Consider the following 19,380-nt stretch of genomic DNA (forward strand, 5'->3'; position numbering starts at 1 on the left):
CACCTTGGAATGAATCTTACTAATAAAATAACTGACCTACACATGCGATTTTGAAAAGATCAATATAACACTTTAACTGCAATAGAACAGAAAAATAAAGGGAAATTGTATTTCAATGGATAAACTGTATTTGAAAAGGAGATAGTTGGAAATTTGTACATACTTACAGTGAAGAGCTCAGATTTAAGAGCTGACAGTCATACGACTATTGACAATACTTTGTCTTTATATCGGCTGCCTGGATGTAATAAAGATTTGTTTATACATGCAGAATCCCCGTGAGTGCAGCAGACACAAACACAATCTGATACAGGCATGTGGTATTGGTGACTTAAATACCAGAGCAGCTTTGCTGTCAGTGAAGTGATTTTCTGAAATGGCAAACAACTCTTGGTCAACTTCCAAACCAAAAAAAGCACAATCATCCTTCATTTTACATAACAGTTGCATTCCCGGAAAGTTCAGTGTATCTTAAAATGGTGCCACAGATACTTTCTGCTTAGGTATAACCCCAGGTCAGGTTCTTGGCTGATCTCATGGCCAATGGCCTGGGGTAGAAGGGTCAGTTCTTCAAGGTCAAAGACTGCCTGCTGCACTGAGGATAGCTGAAGCCCTGGGTTCTGAGGGTGGAGCCCTGTTTCTGTGCAGATCTCCTGGGGGGAGAGGGGAGAGCAGGAGAGGGAATGAGAAAGGTCATTGCAGCCCTGTGGGAAATTCAGTATTGCCTTCAAGCACTGTCTGAATGTCTGGGGTATCCCGATGCGGCTTTAAGCCTCATTCCTCTCTCACTCACTCGGGCATCTCCGTACTCCCCTCGGACCCAAGGCTGGCATCTGGCCCTGCCCTGGACACTGCCCCTGCCGCCAGGAAATCCACAGCGCCCAGCTGGGATCCGAAGTCTCTAAGGACTCCTAATCCAACCAGTGCTGTGGCCTCTGCTGAGCCATGGTGGAGACAAACAGCACGGGGAGGTACCCCATCTTGCCTCCAACTTCCCACCCCTCACTGCCACCCCTCCCACGCTCAAAACGATTAAATGAGGGTGGGGGATGAGGCTTGAGCCTGACCATCCTTTTCCCAAAGGCTTTCCTCTCGCCCTTCTCACTGCTCCTTCTTGGCCTCCTAGGAGGGTTTGCCTTTCCTTCAACAGCCCTACAAGTGATGTGCTTCCTTCTGCTTCTCTCCACTGTCCCCAGTCGATTACGTCCCCTCTGTGCGCGGGTCGTGCTGCTTTGGGCCTTTGGCAGGGCTGGCCGCTACGAGCTAGCATCTCCCGAGACTATCCTCATAATCCAGAAAAATGGGATTTGCTCCAGGCTCCTGAACGGGGCTGAGAGTTTTCTTCCTTTGAGGAAAGAAGTGTAGGGGCTCGGCGGCGCGCCAGGCACCTGCCCTATTGCCTCTGGAGCATCCGTCAGCTCGAACGGCATCCCATTTCCAGCCCGAGAGCCGACCTCCACCTCCACCCCCACCCCGTCCCCACCCTCAGAGACCACACACACACCACCAGGCTGCTGCAGGTAACTTTAATAAGGGATGGGCTGACTCCTGCTTCTTGGATTTAAAGGTCAAAGAGGAAGGGCATCACATCTGTAAGAAAAGAAGAGAGTCAACAGAATCTACCTGCCCTTTGCGGCTGCCGTTCCCTCGGCCTGGCCCACCTCGCGGCAGAGGACCTATTTTTCCCCTCAAGGCCCAAATGCCCCCCGGTCTCCGGAAAAAGAAATGAAACCTCTGCACGTCGCCGCTCATACCGTGCGTCTCTCGCTGCGCCGCCACCCTTTCCCTAGGCTGCCGGGCCGTGAGGCCAGCTGCACCTCAGCTGTTCCTCCGTCAACCCCCTGGACCTCAAGTACATGCCTGGGTGGCTGGGGTCCCACCCGGGGGCAGGCCCAGGGTCTCGGACCACCGCTATCCCCTCCCCTTCCTACAGAAGGTGTCCCCCGCCCCCACGGTGGGACCCGGTCTCCTTCCCCTCGTGTCAGGATGGTGGGGGGGGGGGTGCCCCTCGGCCCCACGCGTGCCAGGGCCTCACACCTGGCTGGCTCATGCACCGCTGGATGCTCTCCAGCCGACTGGAGGCCAAGGCGCGGGCCTCCTCTGCAAAGCGGCGGCGTCCCTCCTCAGTTAACTTCCAGAGGCAGGAGCGGGGCCGTGTGCCCGCGCCACCCTGCATGCTGGCCGGCACTTTCTCAAAGCTGTCTCGGAAACAGAGATTGTGACGGACGGTATTCTTCCAGCCTTCCGGGGCCGTCCGGAAAAAGGGGAAATGCTGTCTGCGGACAGGGGGGAACGGTGAGGAAAGATACGCTGTCTTCGGGAGACGCCCCGTCTCGAGACGGCTGTCCCCCAGGCGCCAGGAGCCTCGGCCCCTCTGTCAAGGTGGACGGTGGCCTGGAACAGCTCTCTGCTGACGGAGCACGCGGCAAAGCCCGACCCGGTGTGTTGCTTGTGCCAACCCTCATTTTTTTTTTTAATTCTAGAGAGGGCGAGAGAGCGAGCAGGGGACAGGGGCAGAGGGAGAGAGAGAATCCCGAGCAGGTTCCATGCTGAGCATGGAGCCCAACGTGGGGCTTGACCCCCAAGCCCCCGGGATCACGACCTGAGCCGAAATCAAGAGCCAGACGCTCAACTGACTGAGCCACCCGAGGCACCCCGCAAACCCTCGTCTTTTAAACCCAGTTTACTGCTCCCGTTCCGAGACTCATTTCGTCCTGCTTCCCTCTGAGGGCTCATGACTGTGACTTGTGACGTGAACGGACCAGAATCAGGCCAACCCATGCCTGTAAGAGGAATCCTGGTCAAGGAAGGATGCCGCTTGTGGATTAATATTCTGAGACTCTCCTGCTAGAGGGAAAGGGTCTGAGAAACCCCTCACGCTCACGTGTAGGCGACTGTCAAAGCTAAACGCACATCCCTTCTCAGCCGGGTGCCCCCCTGCTCCCCTGGGCGTGCGGGGACCTGTGCCAGGCAGTCTAGCCAAAGGGAAAGCATGTGAGAAACTGCTGGCGGAACCAGATTTTCTACTGGATCATCTTGACAGGGAGGATGGGAGAATTTCTGACCCAGGCGAATTTACGTTTTAAGGGACTAAGACGTAAAACGGTTCGGGTTTTCTAGACGTGAAAGGGGGTGGAGGTGGAGGTCTTCCCTAACGCAGGGTACGTGGACGCCCACCTGGGGACAGCGCAGTACCAGTGTCTGGGGAAGGAGGCCTGGGAACACACTTATCCTTTCAGACCCAGATGGGGGAACTGAGGCAGCAGCCCAGGGCCAGGGGCAGCTTGGAAGGTGTCAGTCCGAGGGCCCTGACCCCCTCCCGTCCCGTCCTTACAGGGCCCCCCCGCCCCGGGGCACGTACCGAGTGAAACTGTAGATCTGTTGCACGTTGAGGCCACAGGGGGCACTGTTTCTTAATGCCAGTGCAATGAGGTGGAAGTAATTGAGAGGGGGCCGGGACCAGAGCCTCCCCTCTTGGCTGCTGGCTTGCCGAAACCTCCGACTTTGGAGGGGGGCCCTTTTGTGAGGGGACGGGAGAGCCACAGAGGAGCTGTCATCCTGGTCCTCAGCCTCCTCCTCTTCTGTGAGCTAGAGGAGCACAGAGTAGGAACTGGTCCTGGGGTGCCTGGGTGGCTCAGTCGGTTAAGTGTCCGACTTCAGCTCAGGTCACGATCTCACGGTCCGTGAGTTCGAGCCCCGCGTCGGGCTCTGGGCTGATGGCTCAGAGCCTGGAGCCTGCTTCCAATTCTGTGTCTCCCTCTCTCTCTGCCCCTCCCCTGTTCATGCTCTGTCTCTCTCTGTCTCAAAAATAAATAAACGTTAAAAAAAAAAAAAATTAAAAAAAAAAAAAGGAACTGGTCCTAACCCCACTGCCTCTACTCCAGGGGTGCAGTGGCAGGGAGGGGGAGTGGTAGGGGGCCCTCCTCGGGGCTTCTCCCCAACCCAAGGGCACAGCCTATTTCTGAACCCGTTAACCCTCGGTGGTCCCTAAGGATCCCTCTCTGATCGCATCATCCCTGCACCCTCCCTGCCTACAGCCCAAGTCCAGCCCAGGACCCCAGAAACTCCTACCTCCCAGGTGCTGGGGGAAGAGGCAAACCGCTTCTGAGGGGGAGACTGCTCGCTGGAGGGCGAGGATGGTGGCAGTGACTCCACCGCCGTGGCCTCTGAGCAGCTGGCAAAGTCTTCCTCTTTGGGGGCTGGCTGAGGGGAGGGGAGTGTGCCTGGGAGATCCTCTCCCTTATGAGGTTCTGGGACCTCCAGCCTTCCGGGGGGATACACGATGTTGGGGTTTACCCACATCCACAGGTTGGGCTCAAGAGCTGGGCCTGTGCAAGAAAAAGGAGACTGTGCGCCACAGCTCACTGGCTTTGGGGTCCGGCCCAGGCCGCGTGACCATGCCAGAGAACCCACCACCCCCTACTCACCATCTTTATCAGAGTTGGGCGTTTTTCCCACAGGTACTCTTGGTGGTTCAACTATTCGAAGTCTATACCTGGCAACTGGCAAAAAGAAAGACAGAAGAGGGTCAAAATGTCCTAGTATTCCCGCTGTGGCCCCAGGGTCCTGGACCACGTGGCTGTGGGCCCTCCCTGGGGCGTTATGACACCATATTCAACTTCTCTGACCTCGTGCCACATACACTGTCCCGGAGCCAATTCATGAATGCCTGTGGCCTCAGCCACTATCTATCAGCGTAGGGCTTCCAAATGCGTACCTCCGGCCCAGACTCCTCTGCTTGCCCGTAAGTACCACTGGGCCTTGGAGATCTTTCCTTGCATAACCCGCAGGTACTTGAGACTCCACATTCCTGCAACTAAACTCCACCTTCCTGCTCTCGCTCCTGTATTCGTCTCCGCAAGTGGCACCACCATCTAACCGAAGTGGCTTGGGTCAGGAACGCGGAAGTGTTCTTGCCTTCTCTTTCCCATCCAGCCACACCCAGTCAATCCCCAAGTCCAGCCATAACCCGAATGGTCTGTTTATCTGCTTCTCTCCAACTTAGTCCCCCTGCAGCTGGAGCATCTTCCTAAAATATTAATGCAATCCCGTCACCTTTCTGCTTAAACACTTTTGATGGCTTTCTATGACCCTTGGGCCAAACTGAAGTTTCTTGGGACAGTCTGCAAGGCCCTGGCTCCTCATCAGTGTTGGGTCATTCCTCCCAGGCTCTCCAGGTCTCCAACAGACCACACTCTAGATCCCGGGCCTCCCCACAAACTATTGTGTCTTTGCCAGATACACTCTTCTCTCTTCCCGCTGCCCTAGTTAATTGCTATTCACTCATCATGTCTCTGTTGAAACACCTTTCTAAAGCAGGCCTTCTCTGCCTGTCCAAACACTTCCCTAACACACATTTTATCCTAATTACTTTGCTTAGAGCCAATCACCAGGACTGTCTTTTTCACTGCCTGGCACATGGGAGGAGCTCAGCTTAACCTGGAGGAGCTCAGCTTAACTGGATGAATGAATACGTGGTGGGCTAAGAGTAAATCATATGTTTTCACTCATATGTGGATCCGGAGAAACTTAACGGAAGACCATGGGGGAGGGGAGGGGGAAAAATAGTTATAAACGGAGGGAGGCGAACCACAAGCGACTCTTAAATACAGAGAACAATCTGAGGGTTGATGGGGGGCTGGGGGAGACGGGAAAATGGGTGATGGGCATTGAGGAGGGTGCTTGTTGGGATGAGCACTGGGTGTTGTATGTAAGTGAAAAACCAGGGGAATCGACCCCCAAAACCAAGAGCACACTTTACACACTGTATGTTCGCCAATTTGACAATAAATTATATTTAAAAAATTATAAAATCATTTGTGAAAATTAAAAAAATATCTGTATGATAATGTTCAGAGCAGCTTTAATCGTATTAGCCAAAAACCAGAAGTGACCCAGATGTCCTCCAGTGGGTGAACTGTAAACAAACTGTGGTCCCTCTGTACCATGAAATACTAAAAAATAAAAAGGAACCGTTAAAAAAAAAAAAAAGAAAAGAAAAAGAGTAAATCGAGTGTATATTAGAGCTATCTGCTTGGCCCTATGCTGGCTCCTTGGGGGTTAGTGGCAACTATTTCCACCTCACCCTCCCCCCTCCAAAAGGACTCCTTGGGTGTCATCATACTGCAGCTGAATCTAGGTTTTTGTCTGGAAAATGATGATATACTTATTAGAGAGCTCAGTAATTAGAAAGAATGCCCATTACATTAATAATAATGTCCAACATAGTATTGAAAAGAGGAAAAAGTAGAAAGAGATGTAAAGTCAGAAAGAAACAGATATAAAGTCAGAAAGAAAAAGGCAAAACTAGCATTATTTATAGAAGAAAATGTTAAGACAGAAACCATACAAAATCAATAGACAAATTATCAGAACCGACAAGAGCCTAGAAAGTTTGCTGGATATAAGAACAAATACTAATCGCTGTTCCTCCATAGCTGCATGAAGAAACTGGAAAAAATAAAAAAAAATTTGTTTAAATTTAATTTATTTATTTTTACATTTACATCCAAATTAGTTAGCATATAGTGCAACAATGATTTCAGGAGCAGATTCCTTAGTGCCCCTTACCCATTTAGCCCATCCCCCCTCCCACAACCCCTCCAGCAACCCTCTGTTCTCCGTATTTAAGAATCTCTTATGTTTTGTCCCCCTCCCTGTTTTTATATTATTTTTGCTTCCCTTCCCTTATGTTCATCTGTTTTGTCTCTTAAAGTCCTCATATGAGTAAAGTCATGATATTTGTCTTTCCCTGACTAATTTCACTTAGCATAATACCCTCCAGTTCCATCCACGTAGTTGCAAATGGCAAGATTTCATTCTTTTTGATTGCTGAGTAATACTCCATTGTGTGTGTGTGTGTGTGTGTGTGTGTGTGTATGTATATGTATATACATATACACACACACACACACACACACACACACACACACCATATCTTCTTTATCCTTTCATCTATTGATGGACATTTGGCTATTGTTGATAGTGCTGCTATAAACATTGGGGTGCATATGTCCCTTCGAAACAGCACACCTGTATCCCCTGGATAAATACTTAGTAGTGCCATTGCTGGGTCGTAGAGTAGTTCTATTTTTAGTTTTTTGAGGAACCTCCATACTGTTTTCCAGAGTGGCTGCACCAGCTTGCATTCCCATATAAAAAAATTTTTTTAAAGAAGGTACTGTTTGTACACTGAAAACTATAGAAAGCTTATGAAAGAAATGGAAGAAGACACACACACACACACGCACACAAAGAAAAAATATCTCATACTCCTGGATAGGAAGAACAAATATTGTTAAAATGTCAATACTACCCACAGCAATCTATATACTGAATGCAATACCTATCAAAATAACACCAGCATTCTTCACAGAACTAGAGCAAACAATCCTAAAATTTGTATGGGACCAGAAAAGACCCCAAATAGTCAAAGCAATCTTGAAAAAGAAAACCAAAGCAGGAAGCATCACAATCCCAGACTTCAAGCTGTATTACGAAGCTGTAATCATCAAGACAGTATGGTACTAGCACAAAAACAGACACTCAGATCAATGGAATAGAGAACCCAGAAATGGACCCACAAACGTATGGCCAACTGATCTTTGACAAAGCAGGAAAGAATATCCAATGGAATAAAGACAGTCTCTTCAGCAAGTGGTGCTGGGAAAACTGGACAGCGACATGCTGAGAAATGAACCTGTACCACTTTCTTACACCATACACAAAAACAAACTCAAAATGGATGAAAGACCTAAATGTAAGAGAGGAAGCCATCAAAATCCTCGAGGAGAAAGCAGGCAAAAACCTCTTTGGCCTTGGCCACAGCAGCTTCTTGCTCAACCCATCTCCAGAGGCAAGGGAAACAAAAGCAAAAATGAATATTGGGACCTCATCAAAATAAAAAGCTTCTGCACAGCTAAGGAAACCATCAGCAAAACTAAAAGGTAACCGATAGAATGGGAGAAGGTATTTGCAAACGACATATCAGATAAAGGGTTAGTATCCTAAATCTGTAAAGAACTTATCAAACTCAACACCTAAAAAACAAATCATCCAGTGAAGAAATGGGCAAAAGACATGAATAGACACTTCTCCAAAGAAGACATCCAGATGGCCAACCGACACGTGAAAAAAATGCTCAATATCACTCATCATCAGGGAAATACAAATCGAAACCACAATGAGATACCACCTCACACCTGTCAGAATGTCTCACATGAACAACTTAGGCAACAACAGATGTTGGCGAGGACGCGGAGAAAGAGGATCTCTTTTGCACTGATGGTGGGGATGCAACCTGGTGCAGCCACCCTGGAAAACAGTATGGAGGTTCCTCAAAAAATTAAAAATAGAACTATCCAAGACCCAGAAATTGCACTACTAAGCATTTATCCAAGGGATACGGGTGTGCTGTTTTGAAGGGACACATGCACCCCAATGTTTATAGCAACACTATCAATAGCCAAAGTATGGAAAGAGCCCAAATGTCCATCAATGGATGAATGGATAAAAACGTGGTGTATATATATATATATATATATATATATATATACACACACACACACACACACACACACACACACAATGGAGTATTACTCAGAAATCAAAAAGAATGAATTCTTGCCATTTGCAACCACATGGATGGAACTAGAGGGTATTATGCTAAGCGAAATTAGTCAGAGAAAGACAAATATCATATGACTTTACTCATATGAGGACTTTAAGAGACAAAACAGATGAACATAAGGGAAGGGAAGCAAAAATAATACAAAAACAGGGAAGGGGACAAAACATAAGAGATTCTTAAATATGGAGAACAGAGAGTTACTGGAGGGGTTGTGGGAGGGGAGATGGGCTAAATGGGTAGGGGCACTAAGGAATCTCCTCCTGAAATCATCGTTGCACTACATGCTAACTAACTTGGATGTAAATTTAAAAAATAAATTAAGTTTTTTAAAAAAGGTACTGTTTGCAGTAGCAACCAAAAGTATAAAGTAATCAGGAGTTAACCCATCAAAGAACGAACTAGACCTTCATGGGAAGAAGATGCAGTCACTATTTAAGGACACGAAAGCCTTGAATAAATGAAGACATAATACGTATTAAAAGATACCAATTACCCTCAAATTAATCTATACATTTTATGTAAATATAATACATAAAAATTAAAATGTTCTGCAGAGTAAAACCACGAACAACAACAAAAAAACCAACAGACAACAAAAAAAGCCAGAAAAGAACATTTCAACTCCTGAAGTTCTCAGCTCTCTACCAATCTTTCACTTACTAACTTGCAGAAGCTAACACAAACCGATAAGTGGGCAAAAGACACGAATCAGTATTCATAAGGAAGGGATACCTGAATTACTAACAAGATGTTCTTGGCCTTACTAGTAACAAGAACACGATAAAATAACGAGATAACACTTTACATCATACTGACAAGTATGAAAACAGGTAATCCCAAGTGTTGGCAAAGATGCAGGGAACTAGAAGAGAATCCTTTCTCAGATGCCAGATCTGAACAGCAGCTGGCGCTATCACAGTGAAGGGCTGATTCAAGACACCAAGGTCTACTCCTGCGTGTGTCTATTCAAGTCAGCAGGGGAACTTATATGCTAATCTTCTCTGGTACGATCAGTTGGGTGTAGACATTGATTAACTGATTTCACAAACAAATTAAAAATCTTAAGTTTCTTTATTTGAGAGAGAGAGAGAGAGAGAGAGCAAGTGGGGTAGGGGGAGAGAGAGAGAGGAGAGTGAGAGAATCCCAAGCAGGCTCTGCACTGTCAGCACCGAGCTCATGCAGGGCTCGAACTCACAAACTGTGAGATCATGACCCGAGGCAAAATAAAAAATCGGACGCTTCACAGACTGAGCCACCCAGGTGCCCCGATTTAATAAACAAATAAAAAAAAACATACTTCACCTATCTTTCCAGCTAACTCTCCCCACTCCAACTATCCTTGGATACCATGATATCACCAATCCGTTGGTCTATGGCTTTGGAGTACTCTTTGGTAGAGCTGGATTTAATCGGGGTGGTGGTTTGGCCAAGCGAGTGCTCCAAAGCCAGAGAGGGTCAAAGGAATCGATGGAGAGCATGTTTGACCACGGGATTACAGGTTGGTTAAAGAAGGAAAAACACCCAGGGCTCGAGAGCAGAAAAAAAAAAGGGTGACATCAACAGGTTGGTGATCTCAGGGAGATCAGAGCATAGTGGCTCTGTTTCCCTCCCTCCCTCCCTGGCACAGATGCTCTTGAGCCTTCTCAGGGATAATGTTCCAACCAACCACTCCTCTATTTCCTGTTATTTGTGTGTGTGTGTGTATTTACTAGTGGATCATTCTTATTAGCATTCAAATATGATGTTAATTCTCTCATCTTATTGAAAAGATCTTTTGCCCTGGTTTTCTGTGCCAGGTCACTGCCCTATGTTTTTGCTTTCTTTTGAGGAAGAACTCCTCAAAAGAACTACCTGTTCTTTCGGACCCCACTTCCCCTCCTTCCACCCTTAAGCCCTTGCCAATCAGGCTTTCGTCTCCACCGCCCCACCATCATCATGGTCACCAATGATGTCTGCTTTGCTAAACCAAATTGTCCGTGTACCTCCCACCTGACCTCACAGGGGTAGTCCTCTCATCTGACCAGTCCTTCCATGACACACTTTTTTCACTTGTTTCCAGGAAACCACGGTTTCTTGGTTTTGATTCTCAATGGTCCTTTCCTTAGTTTGGGCTGGTTATCTCTCTTCTCTCCGGTATCTTTACAATGGAATGTCCCCAGGGCTCATGTTTGGTCCTTCTCTCTCTTCTCGCTTCTCATCCTTTAAACGCCACCCACATACCAAAGACTCTCAAAATAAACCTCTCTCCAGTACTCCAGGCTTACACATCTACCTGCTCACTCAACATTTTTGCTTGGAAATCTAAAAAGTATCCTCAAACTCAGCAGGTCCCGAACAGAATTCCTGATCTTTCTCTCTGTCCGACCAGAAGCTTCCCCCATCTCAGTACTCCATCCTTTCACCGGGTCAGCCAAAAACTTTGGAGGAGTCATCCTCTCTCCTTCATACACTCCACATCCGGTCCATCAGCCAACCCAGCAGGTTCTGCCTTCTCTGCCACCACCCTAAGGGTCCAGCCTACCACCATCTCTGGTCTGGATTACAGTAGTGGCCTTCTAGTCTGCTGGCTTCTTCTACGTTTACAACGTACCCTCAACACAGCAGCCAAAGCGATCTTTTCAAAGTATAGATCACGCAGGATTGGGTTACCTAATTTGCAGAGCCCAGTGCAAAGTGAAAATGAGGGGTTCCTTGTTCTAAAATGAAAATTATCTCAAGTTAGAAATTATCCTCCTATATATCCTATAATAGATAGAAACTATTCCTCCAGCAGAGGAAGCAACTACATGGGTCACACACTTGGGAAGCCTGAATCATGGCACTCCACTGCTCAAAACCTTTCAACCTCAAAGTCAACCCCAAAGTCCTTAGAGTGGAAGATGGGCTTGTCCTGATCTCTGCTCCACATGCTCTGAACTTCCCTCCGTATTTTCCTTTCATCCAGCTTCACTGGCCTCTTTCCCGCGCCTCCAACACTCCAGACATATTCCTTCCTTAGGACTTTCGCCCTGGCTATTTCTTCTGCCTGGGAAATTTTTCCTCTAAATGCCCTTCAACTCTCTGCTCCAAGGTTATGTTCCCAAGGAAGCCCAACCTGACGACCCTATTTAAAACCGTGGCTGTCACCACCTCCCCACATTCCTGAGCCCTCTTACTGTATCCTTTCTCCCCCATCTCAATTATCACCTCATACTATAGATATATTTTTATGTGGATTGTCTGCCCCCGGTGGAACGTAGGCTCCATGTATATTGTCTGTTCTGTTCATTATGTACCACGGGTGTCTAGAACATTGCCTAGCAAATTACAAGTGCTCAATAAATATTTGTTAAGCAACGAAGATACAGGAATTCCTTAGCATTACTCATGGTGGCAGAGAGCTGGAGGCGATCCCGGTCTCCATCAGCAAGGTCCATGCAAAAGGTAGTATATGCAGATAACAGAATACCACCCAGCCATCAGAAATAATGAACCAGACCTTCACGTAGCAACCCGAGTAGCTCTCAAAAACAATGCGAGGAGGCACAAAAAAGCAATGAGCATTAAGTAAATGAAGGTCATCTATAAACATAAAATAACGTTAAATCGTTTTCAAAGATAAACCTATCTAAAGACATTAACTCACTTAGGGTAGTTACAAGGGAGTGTGCGAGGTGATGGAAGGCAGGGTAGGGGTGGAGGTGGGTGCACTGAAGTGGGGGTAAGGGGTTAATCCAAGGACCTTGCCTGACCAGATGGCAATAATATACCACGACCGTAGGAGGGGATCGTCTTTGCCTCTGCCTTTGAGGTCCAAAGAAAAAAATCATTTTTTTAAAAGACCATAACGGTCAACCATCCGTTCGGCAAAAATCGAGCACCTCTAGGTGTCAGCCAATGTACTAACGGGGGTGGGGGTGGGGGTACAGCCTCGAACAAAACCGGTAACATTTTAAAAACAGAACGAGTAAAATGTTCGTGGCGCGCCAAATGGCGGTAGGCACCATGGGAAAAGGGCCGAGGTGAGGCCTAGAAGGTTCTGGGACGCAGCGGACGGTGGGGGTGGAGGTGGCAGGCGGTGTGCTGTGGCGGGACCCACTTCCTGGGGGCTCTGGGTCGAGGCCAGCGTCGCCATGGCCCCGGTGGGGGTGGGGCGCGGAGGGGCTCCCGCTCGGCCGCGGTGGGGGGAGGGGGGCGCGGATCCCGAAACCGCACTCGGGCGCCCAGCTAGTCCGCGGGGCCGAAGGTGGGGGGGCTGGGGGCCAAGGGGCCGGGAGCCCCGCGAACACCCCACCCGGGCGCCCACCACGCCCCTCCCCCACGCCTCCCGCCCCCCACGCACTCACGGTTCTGCTCGGCCAGGGGCAGGTGCGCCGTGGTGAAGGCCAGGAACGACTCGTTGCCCATGTCCCAGTCCAGCAAGCCCGGAACCTGGCCATGGAGGCTGGCCCAGAGGTCGAGGTGCTGGAGTTTCAGGTCCACCTTCAGGGAGAGGAGAGGTCGCCCGGCAGGGGGTGGGAGAGTCCGGGGCTGAAGGCCTCGCACCACTTCCTCACTTCCACGGGCTCGATCTGGTTAGTTGGCGCCCGCTCAGGTGTGGAGAGTCCCCAATTTGACGCCTTTAATCGCCTCTGGCCTCCACCCGGTACTCCTGCGACGTCTCTCCTCAACCCCCTACGCTTTCATTTGGGGGCTTGGGGACCCTGGGGGTCCAGAAGGGAGGGATCCCAGGCTCTCCTCCCGCTCTGCATTTGCACAAAGCTCTTCCTGTGTTTAGTAAGTTTCTCTACCACTTAAGAATGATCCCGTGATAGTATTAATAGCTACTTTCTGATAGATTTTATGGCTTATCGAAGATCTCATCCGTAGCACCTATGGCGATAGGATTGGAGGGTGGTTTGTTTTGTTTTGTTTTTTAATTTGGTTTTTAATCATTTCGAATTTACAGAAAAATGCCAAGAATAGTATAAAAAATTCCTGTGTGCCTAAATCCTATAATCCACCAATGACACTAATTATCAACATTTTATCACATTACAATTTTTCTTTCCATATAGAAGACATCGTTGTTGTTGTTGTTTTTTCTGAACTATTTAAGAGTAATTTACAGACAATGCCCCTTTCCTCATAAATACTTCAGCGTGTGTTTCCTAAAAACAGGGATACTGGCCTGTATCACCAGAAATGAGAACATAATCAAAACCAGAAAATTGAACATTGATTCAGTACTTTATTTAACATACAGATTCCATTCAAATTTCACTGATCATCCCAATGATGTCCTTTGTATAAATTTTTTCTCTGGTCTAGGATCGAGTTCAGCATCACGCAGGCATTTCTTCTTCATTGTCTCTTTAGTCCTCTTTTCACGTGAAACGGTTTCTCAGCCTTTTTAGTCATTCATAACATGGACATTTTGGGAAGAGTGTTGGCCATTTGTTTTGTAGAATGTCCCTCGGTTTAGGTTTGTCTGATGTTTCCTCATCATTCGACTTACACATTTTTGGCAAGAACACCACACGAGTGCTGTTGAGTGCTGTTTCTTTCTCAGTACCTCACATCGAGAGCCACACCGTGTCAGTTTATCTCATTATTATTGACGTTAACTTCAATCACTTGGTTTAGTGGTCTCCACCAGGTTTCCCTACGGTAGTTATTTTCTATTTTGTAATTGGTAAGTAATCTGTGGGGAGGTACTTTGATCTAAAATCCTGTTCCTCAAAAAAAAAAAAAAAAAAAAAAAAAAAATTAAATACTAAAAATAAAATTAACTAAAGTCCTGTTCCTCATCAAGTTTGGGCCTTTTAATTCCTATCTATTTATGATCCTTGCCTGAATCAATCATTACTATGATGGGATAAAATGATTTTTTTTTTTAATGTTGCTTTATTTATTTTGAGGGAGGAGGGGCAGAGAGGGGGAGAGAGAATCCCAAGCAGGCCTCACACTGGCAGCACAGAGCCCAACTCAGGACTCGAACGCATGAACTGTGAGATCATGACCTGAGCCTAAATCAAGAGTCAGACACTTAACTGACTGAGCCACCAAGGTGCCTCTAAAATGATTTTTCTGGGGCGCCTGGGTGGCTCAGTCGGTTGAGCGTCCGACTTTGGCTCAGGTCATGATCTCACAGTTCGTGGGTTTGAGCCCCACATCAGGCTCCGTGCTGACAGCTCGGGGCCTGGAGCCTGCTTCGGATTCTGTGTCTCTTTCTCTCTTGCGCTCACCCCCCCACCCCGCTCACACTTTGTCTCACTCTGTTTCTCAAAAATAAATAAATGTAAAAAAAATTTAAAAAATAAATAAATAAAATAAAATAAAATGATTTTTCTAAATCTATCACTCATTTCCCATTTATTTAGTTGACATTCTATTGTAAGGAAGAGCTTTTCCATATCTCATATATTTTTTAAAATATTTTATTTTATTTTTATTGATTTTTTTTTTAACTCTAAGAGGTAAAGATTTTATTTTTTTTAATTAATTTTTTTTTTTTTAAAGAGAGAGAGAGCATGAGTGGGGAGAGAAACAGAGGGGGGGAGGGAGAGAGACTATTAAGCAGGACTTCCATGCTCATCAACAAGCCCAACGAGGGGTGTGATCCCACAACCCCTGGGGTCATGACCTGGGCTGAAATCAAGAGTCAGATACTCAACCGACTGAGCCACCCAGGTGCCCCTAAAGATTTTATTTATTTATTTTTTTTTCAACGTTTTTTTTTTTTTTTTTTTTAATTAATTTATTTTTTTTGGGACAGAGAGAGACAGAGCATGAACGGGGGAGGGTCAGAGAGAGAGGGAGACACAGAATCAGAAACAGGCTCCAGGCTCTGAGCCATCAGCCCGGAGCCTGACGCGGGGCTCGAACTCACGGACCGCGAGATCGTGACCTGGCTGAAGTCGGACGCTTAACCGACTGCGCCACCCAGGCGCCCCAAGATTTTATTTTTTAAGTAATCTCTACGCCCAACATGGGGCTGGAACTTACAACCCTGAGATCAAGAGTCACATGCTCTACCAGCTGAGCCAGCCAGGTGTCCCCTTATCTCATATTTGTTTGTTTATTGTCAGTATGGACCCAAAGGATTCTTAGAGTGGATTATTTGTAATTATTGGTTATAGCAATTTATTATAGTTATAAAATTCTGTAATTCTATATAGTGAAGTATAACTCATTAATAGTATGTATTTTGGGGTGCCTGGGTGGCGCAGTCGGTTAAGCGTCCGACTTCAGCCAGGTCACGATCTCGCCGTCCGTGAGTTCGAGCCCCGCGTCAGGCTCTGGGCTGATGGCTCGGAGCCTGGAGCCTGTTTCCGATTCTGTGTCTCCCTCTCTCTCTGCCCCTCCCCCGTTCATGCTCTGTCTCTCTCTGTCCCAAAAATAAATAAAAAATGTTGAAAAAAAATTTAAAAAAAAAAAAAAATAGTATGTATTTTAATCCTCAAATTGTGCCAGATTTTGCCAGTGGGAGCCTCCTTGGATTCCTCCTTTCCCCTACTGTGCTGCCTGTGGCTTGTCTAATAGACCAGAAACTTTGAGAGCACCTGGCATATAGGAGACCCTCAATAAATGTTGTTTTAACTACATTGAAAACAACAGCTCCCTTTTTAAAAATTTGCTAGGACTCTACCTTTAATACCAATAATAGTAATTTTAATGATAATTTCCCTAATTATAAAAGTAATACCTGTTCTGGGTGCCCGGCTGGCTCAGTCAATAGAGCATTGACTGTTACCTTGGGGTCGTGAGTTCAAGCCCCACGTTGGATGTGGAAATTACTTTTTATTTTTTGTTTATTTATTTTTAAAGTTTATTTTATTTATTTATTTTAAATTTTTAAATGTTTATTTTATTTTGAGAAAGAGAGAGAGTGTGAGCAGGGGAGGGGCAGAGAGAGAGGGAGACATAGAATCAGAAGCAGGCTCCAGGCTCTGAGCTGTCAGCATGGAGCCTGATTCAGAATTGATCTCATGAACTCTGAGATCATGAACTGAGCTGAAATCAAGAGTTGGACACTTAACTGACTGAGCCACCCAGGTGCCCCTGGAGATTACTTAAAAAAATAAAAATAAAGGTCAGGTCACGATCTTGGAGTTTGTGAGTTTGAGCCTCGCATTGGGCTCTCTGCTGTCAGTACAGAGCCCGCTTCAGATCCTCTGTCTCCCTGTCTTTGCCCCTCCCCTGCTCTCTCTCTCTCTCAAATAAAATAAACATTAAAAATAAATAAATAATTTTTAAAATAATAAAAATAAATAAATAATACACATTCGATGCAGAAAACTCGGAAGTATAGAAAACACAAAGGGGAAAACGATAGAGCAAAAATCATTCTTCGTATCAATCAGATAATAGATCACATTTTGATGTATATACTTCCAAAAATTTTCCATATGGGTATTTCATTTTTGTGTTGTTAAAAAAAAACTTACCGTAATGCATCCACACTTTTATAGCCCTTTTCAAATTAGTCTACCATTTAAGAATGTTTATATCATACAAATCATATATCTGATAAGGAATTAATATCCAGAATATATAAAGAACCACAGCTCACACACACACACACACACACAATTTAAAAATGGTCAAAGAAGTTGCATAGACATTTCTCTAAAGAAGATAGACAAATTTCCAATAGCCACGTGAGAAGATTCTCGACGTCACTAATCGTTACGGAAATGCAAATTAAAAACAGAGTGAAATACTACTTCACATCCATTGGGAAGGCTTTTTTAAAAACAAATACAACGAGAAAATAATAAGTGTGGATGAGGATGTGGAGAAATTAGAACACCTGTGCATTGCTGGTGAGAAGGTACAATGGTACAGTCCCCAGGGAAAGAGTATAGCGGTTCCCCCAAAAATTAAACAAAGAATCACCATACGATCCAGCCATCCCACTGCTGGGTATCTCTCCAAAAGAATTGAAAGCAAAGACTTGAACAGATATTTGTGCACCTCTGTACCAGCATTGTTCAAAAGAACGAAAAGGTGGACACAACCCAAATGTCCATCAGCAGGTGAATGGATAAACAAAATGTGGTCTATACATACAATGGAATATTATTTAGCCTTAAAAATGAATAAAACTCTGACACAGGCTGCAACACGCGTGAACCTTGAAAACATGATGCGAAGTGAAATAAACCAGACACAAAAGGACAAATCTGTGTGGTTCCACTTTTATGAGATACCTACAACAGCCAATTTCACAGACAGAAGGTAGAATGGTCGTTGATAAGGGTGGGGGAGGAGGCAATGGGGATATTGTTCAGTGGATACAGAATTTCTCTTTGGGGTAAGGAAAAAGTTCTGGAGCCCATAGTGTTGGTAGTTGCACAACATTGTGAATGTATTTAATGCTGCCAAACTGAACACTTAGAAATGGTTAAAATAGGGGTGCCTGGGTGGTTCAGTTGGTTGAACATCTGAATCTTGCTCTTGGCTTAGGTCATGATCTCACAGTTCGTGGGATGGAGCCCTATATCGGACTCTGCACTGACAGCTCGGAGCCTGCTTAAGATTCTCTCCCTCTCTGCCCCTCCCTGACTTGCACTCTCTTTCCCTCAAAATAAACATTTTTAAAAAATGGTTAAAATAGTTAATTTCACGTTATGTATATTTCATCACAATTTCAAAAAATGTTTATCTCTGTACGTTTCAAACTTTACTGCATATTCCAAATTTTCAAGATCTCCTGAGGATCTTGAAAAAATACTGATGCCTGGCTCCTACCCCAGTCATTCTGATTCTGGTATGGGGAATGGCCTAGGCGTTGAGGTTTTTAAAACCCCCTAGATGGGGGCACCTGGGTGGCTCAGTCGGTTAAGCGTCCGACTTCAGCCCGGGTCACGATCTCACGGTCCGTGAGTTCGAGCCCCGCGTCGGGCTCTGGGCTCATGGCTCAGAGCCTGGAGCCTGCTTCCGATTCTGTGTCTCCCTCTCTCTCTGCCCCTCCCCTGTTCATGCTCTGTCTCTCTCTGTCTCAAAAATAAATAAACATTAAAAAAAAATTAAAAAAAATAAAAAATAACCCCCCCTAGATGATTCCAGTGGGCAGTTTGACTCCCAGTCTGATGGTCTTCCCCCAGCATGGGAAGGTTGGGCTCCCAAACCCCCCTTGGCTGGTGCAGTGAAGTTAGGGAAACAGCCCACACCATTCTCTCTGCTGGGCACGTCCTCTCTGCCTGTGTCTCCTGACTTTAAGCCTCAGCTCTGTTAGGCCCACCCAAAGTTCCAATGTTTGTTTCCTCTCTCATTTCTCACAGCACTTACCACATTGTTGTTGGTTTTGTTTGTTTGTTTGTTTGTTTTTGAGAGAGAGAGAGAGAGGGAGAGAGCTCATGGCCTGTGCAGGAGCTGCGGAGAGGGAGAGAGAATCTTCAGCAAGCTCCCCGGTCAGTGTGGAGCCCAACACGGGGCTCGATCCCATGACCCTGGGATCATGACCTGAGCCAAAATCAAGAGGCAGACACTCAACTGACTGAACCACCCAGGCGCCCCAGCACGTATCTCATTTTTAATTTATTTACTTGTTCACATTTTTGAGAATCTGTCTCTTGCATTAAGTTCCATCAACTCCAGGAGGGAGGAACAATGTCCTTCCACATTTTATTCTTAGCACTTCTAGCAGCACCTGGCACATAATAAATGCTCAACTAATGTTTGTGGGATGAATAAACATTGTTGCTCTTCTCTTCCATTGCCTCCCTCTCTGAGGCTCTCACGTTACTCTATAAAGGGGTCATTAACACCATTGTTCCAGCATCTTC

The 19,380-nt window shown here is 46.3% G+C and overlaps 1 protein-coding gene across 1 annotated transcript; it reads right to left on the reverse strand.

Moving 5' to 3' along the window:
* Positions 1-1,516: 1,516 nt before the first annotated feature.
* On the reverse strand, positions 1,517-13,296 carry FOXR1 (forkhead box R1). The gene is made up of 6 exons (XM_019469314.2): positions 12,955-13,296; positions 4,428-4,502; positions 4,072-4,328; positions 3,362-3,588; positions 2,038-2,276; positions 1,517-1,590 (listed from the first exon to the last, which is right to left on the reverse strand). The coding sequence occupies exons 1-6, from the start codon at positions 13,013-13,015 to the stop codon at positions 1,562-1,564; spliced, it is 888 nt and encodes a 295-aa protein (XP_019324859.2). The 5' UTR covers positions 13,016-13,296; the 3' UTR covers positions 1,517-1,561.
* Between the last annotated feature and the right edge of the window lie 6,084 nt (positions 13,297-19,380).

The sequence above is a fragment of the Panthera pardus genome, unplaced genomic scaffold (assembly GCF_024362965.1).
Source record: "Panthera pardus isolate Hobbes unplaced genomic scaffold, ASM2436296v1 HiC_scaffold_12, whole genome shotgun sequence".
In the NCBI taxonomy this organism is placed as follows: Eukaryota; Metazoa; Chordata; class Mammalia; order Carnivora; family Felidae; genus Panthera; species Panthera pardus.